This window comes from Nerophis lumbriciformis, linkage group LG12 (genome assembly GCF_033978685.3).
Source record: "Nerophis lumbriciformis linkage group LG12, RoL_Nlum_v2.1, whole genome shotgun sequence".
Taxonomy (NCBI): domain Eukaryota; kingdom Metazoa; phylum Chordata; class Actinopteri; order Syngnathiformes; family Syngnathidae; genus Nerophis; species Nerophis lumbriciformis.
In genome coordinates this window covers 17,860,213-17,885,645 of record NC_084559.2, presented here as the reverse complement: position 1 = coordinate 17,885,645, position 25,433 = coordinate 17,860,213, and the positions used below count along the sequence as shown (strand labels likewise).

The 25,433-nt window shown below is 39.9% G+C and overlaps 1 protein-coding gene across 2 annotated transcripts in view; it reads right to left on the bottom strand.

Moving 5' to 3' along the window:
* LOC133623060 (homeobox protein cut-like 2) overlaps positions 1–25,433 on the bottom strand; it is a 329,715-nt gene that overhangs the window by 51,693 nt on the left and 252,589 nt on the right. For both annotated transcript variants that reach the window (XM_061985993.2, XM_061985992.2), the window contains exon 5: positions 2,547–2,687. In XM_061985993.2, coding sequence (XP_061841977.1) covers positions 2,547–2,687 — 141 coding nt within the window. The remainder of the gene's footprint in view (positions 1–2,546; positions 2,688–25,433) is intronic.

Below are 25,433 nucleotides of genomic sequence, written 5' to 3'. Positions count from 1 at the left end.
TGGCCACCATGCTGTCCCAAAATGTCCTCTACAATCCGTGACATCACGCCCTGACGTCATCATACCGAGACGTTTTCAGCGAAATTTAAAATTGCACTTTAGTAAACTAACCCGGCCGTATTGGCATGTGTTGCAATGTTAATATTTCATCATTGATATGTAAACTATCAGACTGCGTGGTCGGTAGTAGTGGGTTTCAGTAGGCCTTTAAAGGGGCCCTATTACAAACAACTAACTTTTCTTACCTATTGGTACCTGCTGTTGTGTATTTGGGATCTGCATAAGTCCTGAAAATTTGAACTCAAACCATGGAGGCATTGCAGGGATATTTATAAAATAATCTTGCCTTCCTTCATACTTCCTCTAAACCAGACCTGGGGCAAATTAAGGCCCGGGGGCCGCATGCGGCCCGTTGAGCTTTTCATCTGGCCCGCCGGACATTCCTAAATAATTATTTTAGATGTTTAAGATGGAAAGTGTAGCTGCCATTATGATGTGCAGTGATGTCTTCAACTATACTAAGTCTTTCAATGCTTGGAATCTGCATGATATACTAGTTACTATGGTCATCTAATTAGTTACTATGGTCATCTAATTAGTTACTCTGGTCACTATGAGATATCTCAGATTGTAGGTGGGTTTTTTTTTTACCCTTTGCGTTCATATTTCACTATGTTTGTTGCATTTTTGGTTGTGTTTCGGTTGATTGTAAAATATGTTGTCAATATTCAGTGTTTTATCCTTCATAGTTAATATAGTAAAGCCCACATTCTTTATTTTCATGTACATTCTGGGTGTCTCATTCAGTAAAAAAAAATGTCAAATTCCATTCCGTTTTTTTAAGGCGGTCTGTCATAACGTTTTTAGCTTTCAATGTTTATTGTGAGGTTTTGTATTAGTGTTCCTTAAAAATAGATATACCGGTCCCCAGACACACTTTTTAATCTAAATCTGGCCCCTCGAGTCAAATAATTGCCATGGCCTGCTCTAAACGGTCCGTTTGAAATTTGCACAACCTATGACATCACCGGTTGTTAAAAACGTCACTGATTCATCCATATATGGCAGGGGTGTCAAACTCATTTTAGATCGGGGGCCACATGGAGAAAAATCTACTTCCCGAGTGGGCCGGACTGGTAAAATCACGGCACGATAAATTAAAAATAAAGACAACATCAGTTTGTTTTCCTCGTTTAAAAATAGAACAAGCACATTCTGAAAATGTACAAATTATAATGTTGTTGTTGTTTTTTAACACTTACATGTTGCGGTTATTTGTATTCTACCTTTATTTGTTGTTATTTATACTTTCTGAATAAGTTATGTGATCATGTTCATCAGTCCATGAATACCATGAATTTTACCGTTTTACCATTTTACCATTAATTGATTAACAAGTTGAAACATTTATTGGGGTGCTACCATTTAGTGGTCAATTGTACGGAATATGTACTGTGCAATCTACTAATACAAGTTTAAATCAATCAATCAATCAAAGTCAACTCATTGGTGTTAATTTTCAATCTATCAAGATAAAAAAATAATATCAAAATCAAATTACAGGATGTTATTTATGTAGTTTGCCCATTTTCCTAACTTATTTACTAACATGTGGTTTATTATTGTTTTACATATGTAGCATAATCTACATAGATACAAATAATTGCTATTACGACATCTAGTGTATATTGTAGCGTCCCGGAAGAGTTAGTGCTGCAAGGGGTTCTGGGTATTTGTTCTGTTGTGTTTATGTTGTGTTACGGTGCGGGTGTTCTCCCGAAATGTGTTTTGTCATTCTAGTTTGGTGTGGGTTCACAGTGTGGCGCATATTTGTAACAGTGTTAAAGTTGTTTATACGGCCACCCTCAGTGTGACCTGTATGGCTGTTGACCAAGTATGCCTTGCATTCGCTTGTGTGTGTGTGTGAAAAGCCGTAGATATTATGTGACTGGGCCGGCACGCAAAGGCAGTGCCAAAAAGGTTTATTGGCGCTCTGTACTTCTCCCTACGTCCGTGTACACAGCGGCGTTTTAAAAAGTCATATATTTTACTTTTTGAAACCGATACCGATAATTTTGAAACCGATACCGATAATTTCCGATATTACATTTTAAAGCATTTATCGGCCGATATTATCGGACATCTCTACTGCTAACCCAATGGAGCGTCACAACGGCTTCGATGGCGGAAGAAGGCTGCAGCAGAAAAGGGTCCCCAGTCGTCTTGCCACTGGACCCTGACCCGGATCTGTCAAGGATCGTGTGGTGACTGTCTGTGCACCAGTCTCCCCACGTTAAACTAAGTCACGCACAGGCATCCTCCATAAAGGGATACACCCCTACCAGGAGGATAGTCATACTCGTTCGAGTGACCGCCAATGAGTGTCAAAGCGCTTTGAGTACCGGGAAGGTAGAAAAACGCTAAACGCTATACCCATTTTACCATTTTACCATTTTGTATGTTGGCAAAAAGTGTTATATCACTATTAATTTTATCTTTTTAAAAAGAAAAAAGTTTACAAATCGAAATGTTGCTTCTGGCCTCACCTGTCGTTTCAAGGCACTCCAGGTGTTTCCTCCAGTGAACACTGATCTCCCGTACCAGGCTCTCACTGTCTGGGGTTGAATTCTGAAGCTGCTGCAGCCTTTTCTCCAGGGTGTGTGAGGCCTCCAGTAAAGGAGCTGGATCTGTGAAAGCACACAAAACAACAAAGATGACCTTCAATTCACACTTGGTCTGCCACATTTACCAGCAATTCTCAAACTGTTCGGGGACCCCCAGACATACTTGCCAATCTTGAGACCTCCGAATTCGGGAGATGGGGGGGTTTGGTGGTAGCGGGGGGGTGTATATTGTAGCGTCCCCGGAAGTGTTAGTCCTGTAAGGGGTTCTGGGTATTTGTTCTGTTGTGTTTATGTTGTGTTACGGTGTGGATGTTCTCCCGAAATGTGTTTGTCATTCTTGTTTGGTGTGGGTTCACAGTGTGGCGCATATTTGTAACAGTGTTAAAGTTGTTTATACGGCCACCCTCAGTGTGACCTGCAGTGACGTGCGGTGAGGTTGATGGCTGGTGAGGCACTGACTTCATCACAGTCAGATTTACAAACATATGAACCCTAAAGAGTATCTTATTCACCATTTGATTGGCAGCAGTTAACGGGTTATGTTTAAAAGCTCATACCAGCATTCTTCCCTGCTTGGCACTCAGCATCAAGGCTTGGAATTGGGGGTTAAATCACCAAAAATGATTCCCAGGCGCGGCGCCGCTGCTGCCCACTGCTCCCCTCACCTCCCAGGGGGTGAACCAGGGGATGGGTCAAATGCAGAGGACAAATTTCATTACACCTAGTGTGTGTGTGACAATCATTGGTACTTTAACTTAACTTTAACTTTACACATACAAACTGTAGCACACAAAAAAGCACATTTAATAAAAAAAAAACGTTATTATGGTCTTACCTTTACTTAGAAATTAAGTCCATGCGCCGCAACTAAAGCCCTCACTTCAACTTTCCACGTGCAAGATTGAATCTATTTAAAAAAGTGTAACCGAGGGTTTATAAATGTCGCCTATACTGTATGAAACTACAAAATAACAAACACGGAGGCTCCAGTTTACACGAGGACCACTTTATTTACCTTCTTTCAAAAACCTCCGCAACGTGACATCACTTCCGCTCTTAGCGCCTTCAAAATAAGAGCTCAAGGCATATACTGTATAACAGCGCATAACAGGAACTTAACATCACAAAGAGGAAAGCCCATGAAAATAGGTTACAAAAGTTATTTAAAAAGAAGCCAAAAAGTGCAAAAACAATAATGTTCGTGTTGGAGGAGTTGTGAATTAGGTACACCTGCAGTTTGCAGGTGTACCTAATGTTGTGTCCCTGCAGTCATTCACAACTCCTCCAACACCAACATTATTGTTTTTGCACTTTTTGGCTTCTTATGAAATAATTGTTTTAAATAGATTCAATCTTGCACGTGGAAAGATTGTGCCTCAACTGGCTGCTGTTCACCGCACCGTCTCTTCTCAGTATTTGAACGGCAAATGTGAAAATTCAGCGATTTTGAATAAAAATAATCTAAAACTGGTGAAGTTAAATGGAAAATAACTTTATAGTATAATCACTGGATACATATAACAATTTAATTTTTTTTTCTTTCTTTTTACATTTTTTTCTTTCCATTTTCTAGTGACTGCACGTCACTGGTGACCTGTATGGCTGTTGACCAAGTATGAGTTGCATTCACTTGTGTGTGTGTGTGTAAAACCTGCATATATTATGTGACTGTGCCGGCACGCTGTTTGTATGGAGGAAAAGCGGACGTGACGACAGGTTGTAGAGGACGCTAAAGGCAGTGCCTTTAAGGCACGTCCCCATTATTGTTGTAGAAATCTGGAGAAATTCGGGAGAATGGTTGCCCCGGGAGATATTTGGGAGGGGCACTGAAATTCGGGTGTTTCCTGGGAAAATCGGGAGGGTTGGCAAGTATGGCCCCAGAGGTCATTCTGTCAAATACTTCACTGCTTAAAAACGGAAAAAATATACATTTTTGTAAACTAAAACAGTGCTTTTTTATTATTACCAAATTTTGTGGCAATTAAGTTAGCAGACCAATAATTTAGGTACTTATAAATACAACGATAACATTCAAAAATATGGAAAACAATCCACAACAAATTATCATAATTATTGAAAAAAAAAACAGCAACAATACAGAACTCAGAGAATGTTAACAACAACAACAAAAAAAACAGACTTTCTTGTGTAACCTATTTATATGGACTTGCCTCTTTGTGATGTGAAGTTCCTGTTATAAGCTGTTATACAGTATATGCCTTGAGCTCTTATTTTGAAGGCGCTAAGAGCGGAAGTGGTGACACGTTGTGGTGGAGCGGAATTTTGAAAACAAACGAAATAAAGTGGTCCTCGTGTAAAACTGGAGCCTCCGTGTTGGTTATTTTGTAGCTTTATACAGTATAGGCGACATATATAAACCCTCGGTTACACTTGTGTTGTATTGTTGGCACTCATAATTCCGGGGGTTCATGAACGCATCTCGCTCACCGTTTCAGTTGATTGGTGCATAATGAGGAAGTGTTGTTGCTGTTGTAGCTAGCACTAGCAGTGTTGTCTCTTAAGGCTTTTCTTGGCCTTAAAAGAAGTATATTCTCACTAATAAGAAGTGCACTTTTCTTGGTAGAAGAAAAATTAGACCTTTTTGCTCAATATGTTGAAAAATATTCTTAAATTAAGTAAATGCTGGTGCCATTATCTTGACATAACGATATGCGCTCGTCATTATGATTTTTTTTTTTTTTCAGGCTTGAAGTAAGAAATGATGACTTTAAAAAAGTAGTTTTATACTTGTGAGTGTTGATGACACAGCTTTGCAACAGTTGATATTCTAGTTTCAAGCATGTTTTACTCAATATAGGTCATCAAATCTCAGCTACAAGCTGTAATATCTTACTGAGATCATTTAGGACCAAAACTAGGGATGTCCGATAATGGCTTTTTGCCGATATCCGATATTCCGATATTGTATACTTGCCAACCTTGAGACCTCCGATTTCGGGAGGTGGGGGGTGGGGGGCGTGGTAGGGGGTGGGGCAGGGGGCGTGGTTGAGATATATATATATATATAAGAAATACTTGACTTTCAGTGAATTCTAGCTATATATATATATATATATATATATATATAAATAAAAGAAATACTTGAATTTCAGTGTTCATTTATTTACACATATACACACACATAACACTCATTAACACCCTTAACTCATTGTTGAGTTAAGGGTTGAATTGTCCATCCTTGTTCTATTCTCTGTCACTATTTCAGAACACACACATTATACAAATATACATTATAAAATCAATAAGAAAACGGGAGCTCTAATTTGGGAGTCTGAATTAGGATCAGAAGTTCCTATATAAACATTGCGCACTCACGTCGCCTCTTTGTATTGATTACTGCAGCTGTGCACTGGATTCATTCACAAATACAAACTACAACTCACAAACACTTTAGAGTTAGGCTCCACCATCAGAATGTGTACTTAAACTTATAAAGATCACATGGATATTATTCAGTGAGTTGATTCACCAAAACTAACCTGTTATACAGGAAGAAAAAGCACACAGGACGTTTCAATTGTTCACAGACTGGTCGCGCTCATCAGAATGACAAGACACTTCCGGTCTGCAGGTGATAGCATTCAATTGGGAAGAAACGCCCTACTGCCCCCTACTGACCAATGTGAATACTGATAAATGTGTAATGACAGCTCCAAAAACGAATTCAAACCACAAAACAAAATAAATAAATCAACACAAAAATGTGACACATTATGGGTGGGTCACATATGCATGTACAGTAGATGGCAGTATTGTCCTGTTTAAAAGTGTCACAACATTGCTGTTTACGGCAGACGAACTGCTTTACGGTAGACGAAGATTTGACTGCTGTTGTTGTGTGTTGTTACCGCGCTGGGAGGACGTTAATGAAACTGCCTAACAATAAACCCACATAAGAAACCAAGAACTCGCCCTCGATCATTAGCTGTTTATATTGTGGGAAAGCGGACGTGTGAACAGGCTGTCAACACGTCACTCAGGTCCGCATGGAGCTGGAGGGGGCGTGGCCTCCAGCTCCTCCTGAATTTCGGGAGATTTTCGGGGGAAAATGTGTCCCGGGAGGTTTTCGGGAGAGGCGCTGAATTTCGGGAGTCTCACCGGAAAATCCGGGAGGGTTGGCAAGTATGCGATATTGTCCAACTCTTTAATTACCGAAACCAATATCAACCGATACCGATGTATACAGTCGTGGAATTAACACATTATTATGCCTGATTTGGACAACCAGGTATGGTGAAGATAAGGTCCTTTTTAAAAAAAAAATTAATAAAATAAAACAAGATAAATAAATTAAAAACATTTTCTTGAATAAAAAAGAAAGTAAAACAATATAAACACAGTTACATAAAAACTAGTAATTAATGAAAATGAGTAAAATTAACTGTTAAAGGTTAGTACTATTAGTGGACCAGCTTATGTGTGCTTACAGACTGTATCCCTTGCAGACTGTATTGATATATATTAATATATAATGTAGGAACCACAATATTAATAACAGAAAGAAACAACCCTTTCGTGTGAATGAGTGTAAATGGGGGAGGGAGGTTTTTTGGGTTGTGTTTTTTATGTTGATTTAATAAAAAGTAAAACACTAACATAAAATCTGCTTAGTGAGAAGAATGATCTTATCAGACAGAAAATAAGCAAATATCACCCTTATTTGAGATATTTCATCTTACTTAGACTTCAGTTTTTGCAGTGAGCTGCATTTTAAAAAGTCATAAATGTTACTTTTTGAAACCGATCATTTCTGATATTACATTTTAAAGCATTTATCGGCCGATAACATCGGCAGTCCGGTATTGTCGGACATCTCTAGAGCTAATACGTGATAAAGAAGGCAAAGATACAAAGTGACAGTCTTAAGAGCCGAATATACACCTAAACAAAGTGTAGAAAAGTCTGCTCCTGAAAAGGTTGTAAAAAGAGAAAGGGGGGGGGGGGGGGGGGGAAACAAGATTCTTTAGCACAACAGAGGAGCTATTTTGCAATGCATGCGTGGCAGCACGGGGCCCATGGGGCCAACTAGGAGGCTGCTTCTCAGCTAACAAGTCTCCTCTGTATCATTTGATCATTTAAATTATTATGCCAGGAATCCTCAGGAGGCAGCTCAGCACTCCACATCACACGGCTGTTTTTAATCTTTGCCTTCCCTTTCTTCCCCTCCCCAAAAGTTCAACAGCTCAGAGAGAGAGTTGTGTACCTGCCTGCCGAACACCAAAGGAGGTGACTTCTAGTGGCAAAGCACAGAGAAGGGAGCTCAGGGGAGCTCCTTGACAAGGCAAAGACGAGGCAAGGCGAGGCGCCACGCACGCCCTTAAAAACTCTAAAAGACGAGGAAAATCGCTTCTTTGCTGCACAAACTTTTCTCCGGCAGCTTTTTATCTTGCGCATCTTAAGACTCGTGTGTGGATCCACATCTCTCGTGTGGGCACGGACTCCACTGACATGTCACACAGATGGCAAATAAACGGCAATGTTGAAATGGTGGCAATGCATTGCAGCGCCTTTTTCATCAGAAAAAAAAAAAACATTTTGCACCATTTAATTCATCAAACTATTTTTTTCCCAGGACCGTTTACAGTCAAACATTGTCTGCTCTCATTGTTGCACCGAGTGTGAAGATATTGCATCAGTCACAAAGGACATCACTATTAGGGGAAAACCTCTTCCAAGACAAACAGGAGGACTTGAAGCATCGATCCACCGTCACAGAAAGCAAGCACTTTATCAGTCCTCCTTCTATATATCCTTTCAACTTTCACTCATCAAAGCACCACGATTATAGAACGGGATCTATCTCGCCGCCCGGAATCATCAATCAGCGGCAGGGGAGTAAAGTCGAGTCCGATTTTAAAGCTAAGGGATATAAACTTAAAGGGGAACATTATCACCAGACCTATGTAAGCGTCAATATATACCTTGATGTTGCAGAAAAAAGACCATATATTTTTTTAACCGATTTCCAAACTCTAAATGGGTGAATTTTGGCGAATTAAACGCCTTTCTATTATTCGCTCTCGGAGCGATGACGTCACATCGGGAAGCAATCCGCCATTTTCTCAAACACTGAGTCAAATCAGCTCTGTTATTTTCCGTTTTTTTCGACTGTTTTCCGTACCTTGGAGACATCATGCCTCGTCGGTGTGTTGTCGGAGGGTGTAACAACACGAACAGGGACGGATTCAAGTTGCACCAGTGGCCCAAAGATGCGAAAGTGGCAAGAAATTGGACGTTTGTTCCGCACACTTTACCGACGAAAGCTATGCTACGACAGAGATGGCAAGAATGTGTGGATATCCTGCGACACTCAAAGCAGATGCACTTCCAACGATAAAGTCAAAGAAATCTGCCGCCAGACCCCCATTGAATCTGCCGGAGTGTGTGAGCAATTCAGGGACAAAGGACCTCAGTAGCACGGCAAGCAATGGCGGCAGTTTGTTCCCGCAGACGAGCGAGCTAAACCCCCTGGATGTCTTGGCTCACACCGTCCCTTATGCCACCGAAGATGATCAAGAGAGAATATCGACCCTAGCTTCCCTGGCCTGCTGACATCAACTCCAAAACTGGACAGATCAGCTTTCAGGAAAAGATAGCGGATGAGGGTATGTCTACAGAATATATTAATTGATGAAAATTGGGCTGTCTGCCCTCTCAAAGTGCATGTTGTTGCCAAATGTATTTCATATGCTGTAAACCTAGTTCATAGTTGTTAGTTTCCTTTAATGCCAAACAAACACATACCAATCGTTGGTTAGAAGGCGATCGCCGAATTCGTCCTCGCTTTCTCCCGTGTCGCTGGCTGTCGTGTCGTTTTTGTCAGTTTCGCTTGCATACGGTTCAAACCGATATGGCTCAATAGCTTCAGTTTCTTCTTCAATTTCGTTTTCGCTACCTGCCTCCACACTACAACCATCCGTTTCAATACATGCGTAATCTGTTGAATCGCTTAAGCCGCTGAAATCCGAGTCTGAATCCGAGCTAATGTCGCTATAGCTTGCTGTTCTATGCGCCATGTTTGTTTGTGTTGGCATCACTATGTGACGTCACAGGAAAATGGACGGATGTATATAACGATGGTTAAAATCAGGCACTTTGAAGCTTTTTTTAGGGATATTGCGTGATGGGTAAAATTTTGAAAAAAACTTCGAAAAATAAAATAAGCCACTGGGAACTGATTTTTAATAGTTTTACCCCTTCTGAAATTGTGATAATGTTCCCCTTTAAGTCCATAAACAAAATTAACCCCCCCGTCAAAGTAAAGCGAGTAAGATCCTTTCAAAGGATGGAGAGATCTACACTTCCTGATAAATTTGTAACAAGCAGCGACTAATTGATGTCATTTATAATCAACTCGGATTTCCCCACAGAACACGCGGCAGGCTTACACACACACAAACACATGCGTCCACAAAAAATATACGCCACACACACATACCCCACGCCCCCATCCAACGCCCATGACACGAATCCTTTAGGGGGGATGGACGGATGGGCAGCGCCTGAGGAGCTGCAGCTAGCCACCGTAGCCCCGCACTCCCTCCCCTCTGTTGCAAGTCTCGAGATGTATGTTGTAATATGTATATGTGCATATTACAAGTAAGTACCGTATTTTTCGGAGTATAAGTCGCACAATAAAGAAGGAAAAAAAACATATATAAGTCGCACTGGAGTATAAGTCGCGTGTCAAGTTGATCAACAGATTGTATTATTTTCCAGTGTAATGACAGTACTGAAATGAAGGCAAAAAGGGCATTAATGGGAGCTTTAAAAAAAAAAAAAAAAAAAAAAAAAGTAACTAAATGGTTACTTTTCACAGTAACGCATTACTTTTTGGTGTAAGTAACTGAGTTAGTAACTGAGTTACTTTTTAAATAAAGTAACTAGTAACTGTAACTAGTTACTGGTTTTCAGTAACTAACCCAACACTGCTCTTCACCACCTCAATAATTGTGCTCTGGACATTGCATTGCTGCAACATCAACGTAACACCCATCAGACATCTAACTGTTCCCACCCCCACGTCCCTCTTATCGCCATCTTCCTGACAATGCTAAAATGTAAACTATTGTCAACCTGCACATCAATGCAGTTTCTATTCCGCTGGACAAAGCTCAAACAAAATCTCCTTGACATGTATGACTTAAGTGTTGTTATGACCAGTGTTGGGACTAACGCGTTACAAAGTAACGCGTTACTGTAACGCCGTTAGTTTCGGCGGTAACTAGTAATCTAACGCGTTATTTTTTTTATTCAGTAATTTAGTTACCGTTACTACATGATGCGTTACTGCGTTATTTTACGTTACTTTTGATGTAGTATCGGCTAGAAACAGAAGCGCTGCGGTGTCGTTCTTCTGAATCTTCCTCTGTCACAAGCCGGAGAGAAGAAAAGAGGCGCGGTCTATGTGTGTGTGGGTGTGGGTGTGGGGAAAAAAAGTTGTTGGCACGTTCAGTCCACACACAGCGTGGTCATGGCGAGCAGAGTAACGGAGGAGCTTGAACGCCCCCGCCATTGAATCGGTGTGTTTATAAGTGCAGACTCGGTTGTGCAAAACGAGGGTTTTAAACACATGCTGAACGTGCTTGAACCACGTTACGACATCCCGTCGCGCACCCACTTCAGCAATAAGATTGTGCCAGATCTATATGAGCAGGAGAAGAAAAAAGTTGTGGATGAACTATCCCGAGCATCAGCTGTTGCGCTCATGACAGACGGGTGGACGTCCAGCGGAACTATAAGCGCTCACTTCATCACAGCAGACTGGGAGATGAGAAGACACGCCCCCTCTACGAGAGTCACCTTGCGCAGGTACTGACACAAGCAGTGGAGGAATGGAAGATAAAGATATCCCAGTCACACGTGATAATGCCAAAAATCAAATAATTACAGAGAATGAGGCAGGACTGGGACCACAGATAGGTGCTTTGCACATGTAGTGGATTTGGCATCACAGAAGGGAATCTCAGTCAATAGGATGGAGCGCCTCCTTGGGAGGATCAGGAAGGAGGTTTCCTACTTCCACCCAAGCACAACAGCTGCTCATGTGCTTAAGACAAAGCAAGAAATGCTAAAGCTGCCTACTCATAAGCTCATACATGATGTCCCAAAGAGGTGGAACTCCACTTATGATATGTTGGAGCAGCAGGCAGCTATATACAAATGTCACCCTGTCTGATGATGATGTGAGAGTGGCAGATGAGGTCCTCCAGGTGCTTAAACCCCTCAAAAGTGTTACATCTCTACTGAGCACTGAAACGTCACCATCTGTGCCAATGATCCTTCCACTGAAAACAAGGATTCTACAATCCATGGCTCCAAGTGTGGAAGACAGCAGCATCACTCCAGATGTCAGGCTTTATTTCACTACCTATGTTTCAAGGAAGATGATGTGCCTTCTTATGTTGCACTTTAACTTGTTTTTTATTAATGGTCATTGGTCCAAGTTTAAAGAAAGGAGGAATGCCTTTTTATGTTGCACTGTTTTTCATTAATTATGTTAAAAGGAAAAGAAAAATGCATGTCAAGTTGATCAACAGATTGTATTATTCTCCAGTGTAATGACAGTACTGAAATGAAGGCTAAAAGGGCATTAATGGGAGCTTTAAAAAAAAAAAGAAGAAAAAAATAAGTAACTAAATGGTTACTTTTCACAGTAACGCATTACTTTTTGGTGTAAGTAACTGAGTTACTTTTGAAATAAAGTAACTAGTAACTGTAAGTAGTTACTGGTTTTCAGTAACTAACCCAACACTGCTCTTCACCACCTCAATAATTGTGCTCTGGACATTGCATTGCTGCAACATCAACGTAACACCCATCAGACATCTGACTGTTCCCACTAGTGACGTGCAGTCACTAGAGGCAGGTGAGGCGGGGTCTCACCTGCCATCATGGAAAGAAAAAAAATTTAAAAAGAAAAAAATATATATTAAATTGTTAAATGTATCCAGTGATTATACTATAAAGTTATTTTCCATTCAACTTCACCAGTTTTAGATTATTTTTATTCAAAATCGCTGAATTTTCACATTTGCCGTTCAAATACTGAGAAGAGACGGTGCGGTGAACAGCATCCAGTCGAGGCACGTCACTCAGTGCCTCAACATGGACAGACTCGGCTAACTGCTGGTCTGCTGTGCAGTGAGACTGTATTGCTAAATGAATTATATTATACATTTCCATAGTTTAGTTAGCTGATGTATATAATGTACAGCGTATTTTGTCAACAACTGTATGTGTGTAACGTATTTCTTGTGCTGAGCGATCATAAAACGGCTGCAAAAGACGCACTGGCTGAGGCTCGCCTCCTGCACCCCCGCCGTAGAATGCACGGCAACCCCTGATGGGAGTGTTATATCAACTAAAGCCCACACTTAAACTTTCCACGTGCAAGATTTAATCTATTTAAAAAGTTATTTCATAAGAAGCCAAAAAGTGCAAAAACAATAATGTTCGTGTTGGAGGAGTTATGAATGACTGCTGGGCCACAACATTAGGTACACCTGCAGACTGCAGGTGTACCTAATTCACAACTCCTCCAACACGAACATTATTGTTTTTGCACTTTTTGGCTTCTTATTAAATAACTTTTGTAACCTATTTTTATGGGCCTTCCTCTTTGTGATGTTAAGTTCCTGTTATGCGCTGTTATACAGTATATGCCTTGAGCTCTTATTTTGAAGGCGCTAAGAGAGGAATTTTGACACGTTGGAGTGGAGCGGAAGTTTTTGAAAGAATGTAAATAAAGTGGTCCTCGTGTAAACTGGAGCCTCCATGTTTGTTATTTTGTAGTTTCATACAGTATAGGCGACATTTATAAACCCTCGGTTACACTTTTTTAAATAGATTCAATCTTGCACGTGGAAAGTTGAAGTGAGGGCTTTAGTTGATATAACACTCTCGTCAGGGGGTTCATTAATCCAGCACAACAGCGGCGCATTTATAAGTAAAGGTAAGACCATAATACATTTTTTTTATTAAATGTGCTTTTTTGTGTGCTACAGTTTGTATGTGTAAAGTTAAAGTTAAGTTAAAGTACCAATGATTGTCACACACACACTAGGTGTGGTGAAATTTGTCCTCTGCATTTGACCCATCCCCTTGTTCACCCCCTGGGAGGTGAGGGGAGCAGTGGGCAGCAGCGGCGCCGCGCCCGGGAATCATTTTTGGTGATTTAACCCCCAATTCCAAGCCTTGATGCTGAGTGCCAAGCAGGGAAGAATGCTGGTGTGAGCTTTTAAACATAACCCGTTAACTGCTGCCAATCAAATGGTGAATAAGATACTCTTTAGGGTTCATATGTTTGTAAATCTGACTGTGATGAAGTCAGTGCCTCACCAGCCATCAACCTCACCGCACGTCAATGGTTCCCACCCCCACGACCCTCTTATCGCGATCTTCCTGACATTGCTAAAATGTAAACTATTGTCAACCTGCACATCAATGCAGTTTCTATGCCGCTGGACAAAGCTCAAACAAAATCTCCTTGACATGTATGACTTAAGTGTTGTTATGACAATGACAATAAAGGAATTGATTGATTGATAAATCATGTAAGTCTGTGTCATTTTCTACCCTTATTTATGCATGTCTGAATTGAGATCATAATGAGTGAAATCATTTGTTTAGGGCAGGATTGTACTTATTTTTCATTTTTAAACAGCAATAAAAAGGACTTTTGAACATATGTTCGACAGGCCAAAAAACAACATTGTACGTATATTTCAAGTGAATATGCATATGTATAATAAAAAGCTGCATAATCACTCGCCATACAGCAATAGATGATCTCATGTTGTTACAATATTGGATACTCTTGTTAAAAAATGCCAAAGCATCAAATGATAAAACTCATGCTGTGTGTTTTGCAGTCTTTTTTCGTAACAGCGTGGTCACAGACTTGACAGTCACGCTGATGTCAGCATTCTAGTATGTGCTGTCAGCCATGCACGTCATCTCTGCAGCCTGCAGCCTCCCCGTGTCATCCCTTCTCTCGTGTCACCCCGCCTGCGCTGCGGGTCACATGTTTGCCAAGGTCGTTTCTTCCAAGACGCAGGAGGACGTTAGGAAGTGTTTAAAGATAACATGGGAGATTTATTCTCCACTTGCAGAAGTCAAAATACGAACCAGCGTGCTGCTGGGAACACACAAGATGCTCAAGGCATAAGAACAAGAACTAAATAGCGTGAAAACCAAACGTAGACTGTTGTGATTAGTGAGCAAGACAGCTAGCGAATCATGTTTAAACAGCTCTCTGATTACAAACCCCGTTTCCATATGAGTTGGGAAATTGTGTTAGATGTAAATATAAACGGAATACAATGATTTGCAAATCCTTTTCAACCCATATTCAGTTGAATGCGCTACAAAGACAACATATTTGATGTTCAAACTCATAAACTTTTTTTTTTTGTTGCAAATAATAATTAACTTAGAATTTCATGGCTGCAACACGTGCCAAAGTAGTTGGGAAAGGGCATGTTCACCACTGTGTTACATGGCCTTTCCTTTTAACAACACTCAGTAAACGTTTGGGAACTGAGGAGACACATTTTTTTAAGCTTCTCAGGTGGAATTCTTTCCCATTCTTGCTTGATGTACAGCTTAAGTTGTTCAACAGTCCGGGGGTCTCCGTTTTGGTATTTTAGGCTTCATAATGCGCCACACATTTTCAATGGGAGACAGGTCTGGACTACAGGCAGGCCAGTCTAGTACCCACACTCTTTTACTATGAAGCCACGTTGATGTAACACGTGGCTTGGCATTGTCTTGCTGAAATAAGCAGGGGCGTCCATGGTAACGTTGCTTGGATGGCAACATATGTTGCTCCAAAACCTGTATGTACCTTTCAGCATTAATGGCGCCTTCACAGATGTGTAAGTGACCCATGTCTTGGGCACTAATACACCCCCATACCATCACACATGCTGGCTTTTCAACTTTACGCCTATAACAATCCGGATGGTTCTTTTCCTCTTTGGTCCGCAGGACACGACGTCCACAAAACAATTTGAAATGTGGACTCATCAGACCACAGAACACTTTTCCACTTTATATCAGTCCATCTTAGATGAGCTCAGGCCCACATCGGGAAGCAATTCGCCATTTTCTCAAACACCGAGTCAAATCAGCTCTGTTATTTTCCGTTTTTTCGACCGTTTTCCGTACCTTGGAGACATCATGCCTCGTCGGTGTGTTGTCGGAGGGTGTAACAACACGAACAGGGACGGATTCAAGTTGCACCAGTGGCCCAAAGATGCGAAAGTGGCAAGAAATTGGACGTTTGTTCCGCACACTTTACCGACGAAAGCTATGCTACGACAGAGATGGCAAGAATGTGTGGATATCCTGCGACACTCAAAGCAGATGCATTTCCAACGATAAAGTCAAAGAAATCTGCCGCCAGACCCCCATTGAATCTGCCGGAGTGTGTGAGCAATTCAGGGACAAAGGACCTCGGTAGCACGGCAAGCAATGGCGGCAGTTTGTTCCCGCAGACGAGCGAGCTAAACCCCCTATCGACCCTAGCTTCCCTGGCCTGCTGACATCAACTCCAAAACTGGACAGATCAGCTTTCAGGAAAAGAGCGCAGATGAGGGTATGTCTACAGAATATATTATTTGATGAAAATTGGGCTGTCTGCACTCTCAAAGTGCATGTTGTTGCCAAATGTATTTCATATGCTGTAAACCTAGTTCATAGTTGTTAGTTTCCTTTAATGCCAAACAAACACATACCAATCGTTGGTTAGAAGGCGATCGCTGAATTCGTCCTCGCTTTCTCCCGTGTCGCTGGCTGTCGTGTCGTTTTCGTCGTTTTCGCTTGCATACGGTTCAAACCGATATGGCTCAATAGCTTCAGTTTCTTCTTCAATTTCGTTTTCGCTACCTGCCTCCACACTACAACCATCCGTTTCAATACATGCGTAATCTGTTGAATCGCTTAAACCGCTGAAATCCGAGTCTGAATCCAAGCTAATGTCGCTATAGCTTGCTGTTCTTTCCGCCATATTTGTTTGTGTTGGCATCACTATGTGACGTCACAGGAAAATGGACGGGTGTTTATAACGATGGTTAAAATAAGGCACTTTGATGCTTTTTTTAGGGATATTGCGTGATGGGTAAAATTTTGAAAAACACTTGGAAAAATATAATAAGCCACTGGGAACTGATTTTTAATGGTTTTAACCCTTCTGAAATTGTGATAATGTTCCCCTTTAACACATTAGCGTAAAATATCAAATAATATTATTTATCTCATTCACGTAAGAGACTAGACGTATAAGATTTCATGGGATTTAGCGATTAGGAGTGACAGATTGTTTGGTAAACGTATAGCATGTTCTATATGTTATAGTTATTTGAATGACTCTTACCATAATATGTGACGTTAACACACCAGGCACGTTCTCAGTTGGTTATTTATGCCTCATATAACGTACACTTATTCAGCCTGTTGTTCACTATTCTTTATTTATTTTAAATTGCCTTTCAAATGTCTATTCTTGGTGTTGGGTTTTATAACATAAATTTCCCCAAAAAATGCGACTTATACTCCAGTGCGACTTATATATGTTTTTTTCCTTCTTTATTATGCATTTTCGGCCGGTGCGACTTATACTCCGAAAAATACAGTATATTTAATGATACACTTACACAGTATCTAAGATCGGTGCTCATTTTCTGTGGAATTATTGTAAAATATGTGCAAAGTCTGTCTGGGTTAAAAAAACGCTCCTCCCATTTAGGATTGTTTTTCCAAAATTCAAGTTGTTTCATCACTTTGGTGGAGCAATAATGAGGCTGCGGTGTCGTAGTTGCGTCCCCATGTTGTCCCTGAGCGACTGCAGCCTTAAAGTGGAAGGTGTAAAGGCTGTCATGCAAGTCCGTCAGTTTACAAAGTCTGTCAGAGGGTGCATGGTCCCATATCGTTTGTGCACGAGTACAGGTGTGTGGGCGTGGGAGGGAAGGTTCAGGGTTTTGTGCAGGTGTGGTTCAGTCCGTCCTGGCCTGTCAGCGATATACCATCATTAGGTGGCGTGGGCGCAGCAGGGTGCACCATTACGTCTCTCCGTGTAATTACGCTCTGACATAATTAACCCAGCAAGCCCATTAGCCAAGCAGTAGCTGGCTGAAGAGAGAGGGGGGAAAAAAATACTATAATTATTTGTTGTGAACATGTTAATGAGGCCAGCTGTGTTCCCATCATACAACACGAACAAATTAATTTACAAGGCTGCGCTCAAGGGTTTTTTTTTCTTTTCATTCAAAACAGTATTGTTTTTTCGCTGGGAGTGGACTTCAAGGTCCATAAACATTGTTCCGCTGCTGCTGCAACAACCAGTAAGAGTGCTGTAATACTGCCGTCAAGGACTCAAACTATAGGCGGCCACAAGTCTGGGGGTCTAGTTTCACCTTCGCAGTTAAGATAGTTCCTACGCTCAAGTCTTTGATGGGAAAATAACACAGCATATGCACAAACATGCCTCTTTGTGGTGCAGGTGTGAAGTAAACATGCTTCAGACATTCAAACAAAGTTAAAGGGGAACATTATCACAATTTCAGAATGGTTCAAACCATTAAAAATCAGTTCCCAGTGGCTTATTATATTTTTCCAAGTTTTTTTCAAAATTTTACCCATCACGCAATATCCCTAAAAAAAGCTGCCTGATTTTAATCACCCGTCCATTTTGCTGTGACGTCACATAGTGAAGCCAACACAAACAAACATGGCGGAAAGAACAGCAAGATATAGCGACATTAGCTCGGATTCAGACTCGGATTTCAGCGGCTTAAGCGATTCAACAGATTACGCATGTATTGAAACGGATGGTTGTAGTGTGGAGGCAGGTAGCGAAAACGAAATTGAAGAAGAAACTGAAGCTATTGAGCCATATCGGCAAGCGAAACCGACGAAAACGACACGGCAGTCAGCGACACGGGAGAAAGCGAGGACGAATTCGGCGATCGCCTTCTAACCAACGAATGGTATGTGTTTGTTTGGCATAAAAGGAAACTAACAACTATGAACTAGGTTTACAGCATATGAAATACATTTGGCAACAACATGCACTTTGAGAGTGAAGACAGCCCAGTTTTCATCAATTAATATATTCTGTAGACATACCCTCATCCGCGCTCTTTTCCTGAAAGCTGATATGTAACATATTATGGTAAGAGTCATTCAAATAACTATAACATAGAACATGCTATACGTTTACCAAACAATCTGTCACTCCTAATCGCTAAATCCCATGAAAACGTATAAGTCTAGTCTCTTACGTGAATGAGATAAATAATATTATTTGATATTTTACGGTAATGTGTTAAAGGGGAACATTATCACAATTTCAGAATAGTTAAAACCATTAAAAATCAGTTCCCAGTGGCTTATTATATTTTTCCAAGTTTTTTTCAAAATTTTACCCATCACGCAATATCCCTAAAAAAAGCTTCAAAGTGCCTGATTTTAACCATCGTTATATACACCCGTCCATTTTCCTGTGACGTCACAGGAAACAAACATGGCGGAAAGAACAGCAAGCTATAGCGACATTAGCTCGGATTCAGACTCGGATTTCAGCGGCTTAAGCGATTCAACAGATTACGCATGTATTGAAACGGATGGTTGTAGTGTGGAGGCAGGTAGCGAAAACGAAATTGAAGAAGAAACTGAAGCTATTGAGCCATATCGGTTTGAACCGTATGCAAGCGAAACCGACGAAAACGACACGGGAGAAAGCGAGGACGAATTCGGCGATCGCCTTCTAACCAAAGATTGGTATGTGTTTGTTTGGCATTAAAGGAAACTAACAACTATGAACTAGGTTTACAGCATATGAAATACATTTGGCAACAACATGCACTTTGAGAGTGTAGACAGCCCAATTTTCATCAATTAATATATTCTGTAGACATACCCTCATCCGCGCTCTTTTCCTGAAAGCTGATCTGTCCAGTTTTGGAGTTGATGTCAGCAGGCCAGGGAAGCTAGGGTCGATAGGGGGTTTAGCTCGCTCGTCTGCGGGAACAAACTGCCGCCATTGCTTGCCGTGCTAGCGAGGTCCTTTGTCCCTGAATTGCTCACACACTCCGGCAGATTCAATGGGGGTCTGGCGGCAGATTTCTTTGACTTTATCGTTTGAAATGCATCTGCTTTGAGTGTCGCAGGATATCCACACATTCTTGCCATCTCTGTCGTAGCATAGCTTTCGTCGGTAAAGTGTGCGGAACAAACGTCCAATTTCTTGCCACTTTCGCATCTTTGGGCCACTGGTGCAACTTGAATCCGTCCCTGTTCGTGTTGTTACACCCTCCGACAACACACCGACGAGGCATGATGTCTCCAAGGTACGGAAAACAGTCGAAAAAACGGAAAATAACAGAGCTGATTTGACTCGGTGTTTGAGAAAATGGCGGATTGCTTCCCGATGTGACGCCACGTTGTGACGTCATCGCTCCGAGAGCGAATATTAGAAAGGCGTTTAATTCGCCAAAATTCACCCATTTAGAGTTCGGAAATCGGTTAAAAAAATATATGGTCTTTTTTCTGCAACATCAAGGTATATATTGACGCTTACATAGGTCTGGTGATAATGTTCCCCTTTAAGTGTTGTAGTTTGTAATAGTAATTATTTTAAATTTTGACGCCAGTATGTCACTTTTACTGTAAATGCAAATATCAGTTATCGGCCTCCTTCACTACTAGAAATCGGTGAAAAAAAACATATCGGTCGATCTCTAGTTTACACTAAAGCCTTGGTAACACTGGAGGTCATTTCCCATTTTTTTGCCCATATGCGACCTTTATGGGATGTTTTCTATGTAGGGATGATGTTTGATAAGAAATTATAGAGTTCGAGCCCATTATCGAATCCTCTTATCGAACCGATTCCTTATCGATACTCTTATCAGATAGGTTGTTGTATATGGAAGAAAACACAATATTTGGTTTAACAAAAGCTCACTTTTATTTTATAAGAAAAAAATAAAAAAATAAAAATAAATATTGACTGTTACCCCTCTAAAAAAAATAAATAAATAAACATTGACTGTTGTTACCCAAACTATATTAAGTGGGATTTTTCAGAAAAATAAATATATACAGTAACACAAAAACAACCTGTCTCTGTGATCACTATAGGTGTATAAATAATAATATAGTGTTAAATAAAATCAGTCCCTTGGGCACAAAACTGAAAATATTACAGCTCTCCAAAAAGTGCACTTCTGCTGCTATTGGAACATACTAACTACACACACTATGACACTAAGAACGCCACAGTCATCAATCAACAATTCTTCTTCCAATAAATTAGCATGTCTGCTTTTTCAGGATCAAGTCTGACCCGCTAATGACTGAGCTACGTCATTTCCTGTGATGTCCCACAGGGCATTTCTTGTGGGACGGGATTCGTTCCTAGGGATTCGAGTAAAGAACCAACTCTTTTTCTTTACTATAGTGGCCTCGATAACGAGAACCGGTTCTCAAAAAGGGATTCGAGTCCATGGAATCGATTATTTTCTTATCGAACGGTTCTTTTCTTATCGAACAACCGGGAGAACCGGTTTCGAACATCATCCCTATTTCTATGGAAGTAGAATTGTCTCACATCAACTTATATACATCAATATGATATTAATACATATGCATATGTTAATAAATATACAAATACAAATGTGATATACAAATAAAGAAATAATTTGTATAAATAAACGCGTATTTGTAAATATATTTTTCAGATTTGAAAATATATACAAATAAAATTTATAAATATAAAAATGTGACATACAAATAAATCAAGAATTTGTATAAATAAACGTGTATTTGTAAATATGTTTTTGAGATTTCAATATAAATATGCTTGATTTTGTATTTGTATTTGCTCGCCAGAGTCTGTCCATGTCTGTGACCCAGACCGCTCTGGCTGCAGTGCCCTCTGCTGGTTGTTCAGGGGAGTGTGTAGGTCACATTTATTTGTGCATCTGGTTTGTGGGAAGAATGTCTCATCGACACAAAAGCAAAAAAGCGATCCACGTAAGCAAATTCAATACAAATACAAAATCAAGCATATTTATATTCAAATCTCAAAAACATATTTACAAATACACGTTTATTTTTTACAAATTCTTGATTTATTTGTATGTCACATTTTTATATTTTTCCATTTTATTTGTATATATTTTCAAATCTCAACAATATATTTACAAATATGCGTTTATTTATACAAATGATTTCTTTATTTGTATATCACATTTGTATGTGTATATTTATTAATATATGCATATGTATTAATATCATATTGATATATATAAATTGATGTGAGACAATTCTACTTATATATTTTTCATGTCAGTGTGAACATTGCAATTACAACCAGGTCTCTTTTGTACGTGAAAATAAATCGAATATATATGCGATGCGTCTTCAATGTGAACACTTCTGTGCTCCTGTCGCATTCATATGACCAGAACGTCATCAAAAAGCGATAAGCGTCACAATTACTCGGCAAAATAGAGAGTAATAAAATAAATAGTTGACAACAACGGAGCAGAAAAGAGAAGACAATAAAATGTTTTAGGAACTCAAGTGAAATAAATCATACTGTTTTATTACTATTATTATTAATATAATGATTAGATTCCATACGGTCTTGTTCTGCTCAAAAGAAACTTTAAATGTTAAATTTTGGGGGGAATTTAATTTTCGGGTGGAAATGAATAGAAAGACAAAATAATCCATCAAGTCAAAAGAAAATAGCACCCTCGCTAACTCAACAACACATTCATGTACGTCATAAAGATGAGTTTGAGTTTTTTTTCTATTTAATTTTTCTTCAGGAGCTGATGTAGCATCACTTTTTCGAAAAACGTCCCTAAAGTAAGCCGAAAACAGTTGGCTTCGCTACTCTGAAGAGAAAGTCAAAAACAAATACAAATAGACGGAATAGAAATTGAAAGAGTAAATGAAACCAAATTTGTAGGTATAATGATTGATGATCAATTTAACTGGAAATCTCATGTAAAAAACATACAACATAAAGTAGCAAGAAACACGTCAATAATGAATAAAGCAAAACATGTTCTAGACCAAAAATGACTTCATATTCTCTACTGCTCACTAGTGTTACATATCTGAGTTATTGTGTAGAAATATGGGGAAATAACTACAAAAGTACACTTCATTCATTAACGGTGTTACAAAAAAGATCAGTTAGAATAATACATAATGTCGGCTACAGCATACTTGCCAACCTTGAGACCTCCGATTTCGGGAGGTGGGGGGTGGGGGGCGTGGTCGGGGTGGGGCGGGGGCGTGGTTGGGAAGAGGGGAGGAGTATATTTACAGCGAGAATTCACCAAGTCAAGTATTTCATATATATATATATATATATATATATATATGTATGTGTGGGAAAAAAATCACAAGACTATTTCATCTCTACAGGCCTGTTTCATGAGGGGGGGTTCCCTCAATCATCAGGAGATTTTAATGGGAGCATTCACATACCATGGATTATATAGGGCACAGAGTGGGTGGGTACAGGCTGGCGTAGGGGCGTGGTGATTGGCTCATGTGTTACCTAGGAGGTGTTTCCGTCTGTGGCGGCATGCTGTTACAATTTCGCTGCGCTTGTTGAGGGATGACAGGTCTGGTCGGTAAATAATAAACAGTTTTTCTTTCAAGTATAGGTTGCATCTTTTATTACCACTATTGTAAGGTGTGCTGGATGCAAGAATTTGCCATGTTATTGAATATTCAACATTATTGTCTTTGAGGTCCCAAATGTGTTTGCTGAGTTCTGTGGTATTCCGCAGGTTTTGGTTCCTGAAAGAAGCCTTGTGATTGTTCCATCTGGTTTTGAACTCTCCTTCAGTTAATCCTACATATGTGTCGGATGTGTTAATGTCCTTGCGTGTTACCTTAGATTGGTAGACAACTGATGCTTGTAAGCACCCCCCATTGAGAGGGCAATCAGGTTTCTTTCGACAGTTGCAACCTTTGTTGGTTTTGGAGTCGCTCTGTCCGGGGGCCGACGGCTCATTTGCAATTGTTTTGTTGTGGTTTGAGATGATTTGTCGTATATTGTTCATACAGCTGTAGCTCAATTTAATGTTGTTCTTGTTGAATACTTTACTCTACTTGAATACCCCCCCCTCATGAAACAGGCCTGTAGAGATGAAATAGTCTTGTGATTTTTTTCCCACACATACATATATTGCGCTCTACTACGGTATTGAGCACTATTTTTTGGATAACCTTATTAAGACATATATATATATATGTGTATAAGAAATACTTGACTTTCAGTGAATTATAGCTATATATATATATATATATATATATATATATATATATATATATATATATATATATATATATATATATATATATATATATATATATATATATATATATATATGTATGTATAAATACTTGAATTTCAGTGTTCATTTATTTACACATATACACACACATAACACTCATCTACTCATTGTTGAGTTAAGGGTTGAATTGTCCATCCTTGTTCTATTCTCTGTCACTATTTTTCTAACCATGCTGAACACCCTTTCGCAGGTACCCAGAAAGGTTTTGAGTACCACCAAAAAAACGGAATCTCTGAAGACAGTATAAAAATCTGTGTTAAAGGTGTACAAATACTGTTTGTATAATAAGCATGTTATTGTTTACAAATGAGGGTTAAGAGTTCAGTACTAAAAAAAAAAAAAAAGAATGTGGCTTAAGTATAGTTTTTTAATTGAGCTGCAGCATTTTTTGGTTGGGTTGTTTATTTATTTTGAGTAACTTCTACATTAATAAAAGGGGAGGAATGTAATAGAGTGATCTATGTTTGTCTGTTGCCATCTCCTGGTGAATGTTGGCTATAGCGTACTGGGGTAACTTTTTGGTTGGCCAATGATTTACGTGGTGTTGCGCACCTGCCGTCAAGTGTGTGAGTCTGTTCTGAAGTCTACAGTAAAGAGACGTACTTCATCACCTCGCCTGGTTATTGCCTCCAACTCAATATATTACAACAACATTGCTGTTTACGGCAGACGAACTGCTTTACGGTAGAATAAAACTGCTGTTGTTGTGTGTTGTTGCCACGCTGGGAGGACGTTAATGAAACTGCCTAACAATAAACCCACATAAGAAACCAAGAACTCGCCCTCCATCATTCATAACTGTTTGGGCAGGCATGCTGTTTATATTGTGGGAAAGCGGACGTGAATACAGGCTGTTAACACGTCACTCAGGTCCGCATGGAGCTGGAGGGGGCGTGGCTTCCAGCTCCGCCTGAATTTCGGGAGATTTTCGGGAGAAAAGTTGTCCCGGGAGGTTTTCGGGAGATGCGCTGAATTTCGGGAGTCTCTCGGAAAATCCGGGAGGGTTGGCAAGTATGGCTATAGAGAACATACAAACCCTTTATTTATTGAATCAAAAATACTGACATTCCACGACATAGTGAATTTGCAAACAGCTAAAATGATACACAAAGCAAACTATAACCTGCTACCCAAGAATATACAACAATTCTTCTCAACAAAAGAGGAGAAATATAATCTTAGAGAAAAATGTCATTTAAAACATTTGTACGTACGTACAACACTTCAAACCTTCAGTATATCTGTATGTGGAATTAAATGATGGAATGGATTAAGCCAGTGTTTTTCAACCTTTTTTGAGCCAAGGCACATTTTTTGCGTAGGAAAAAGGCACACCACCGGAAGAAATCATTAAAAACGATCCTCAGTTGACAGTAAAAAGTTGTGGATATGACTTTAA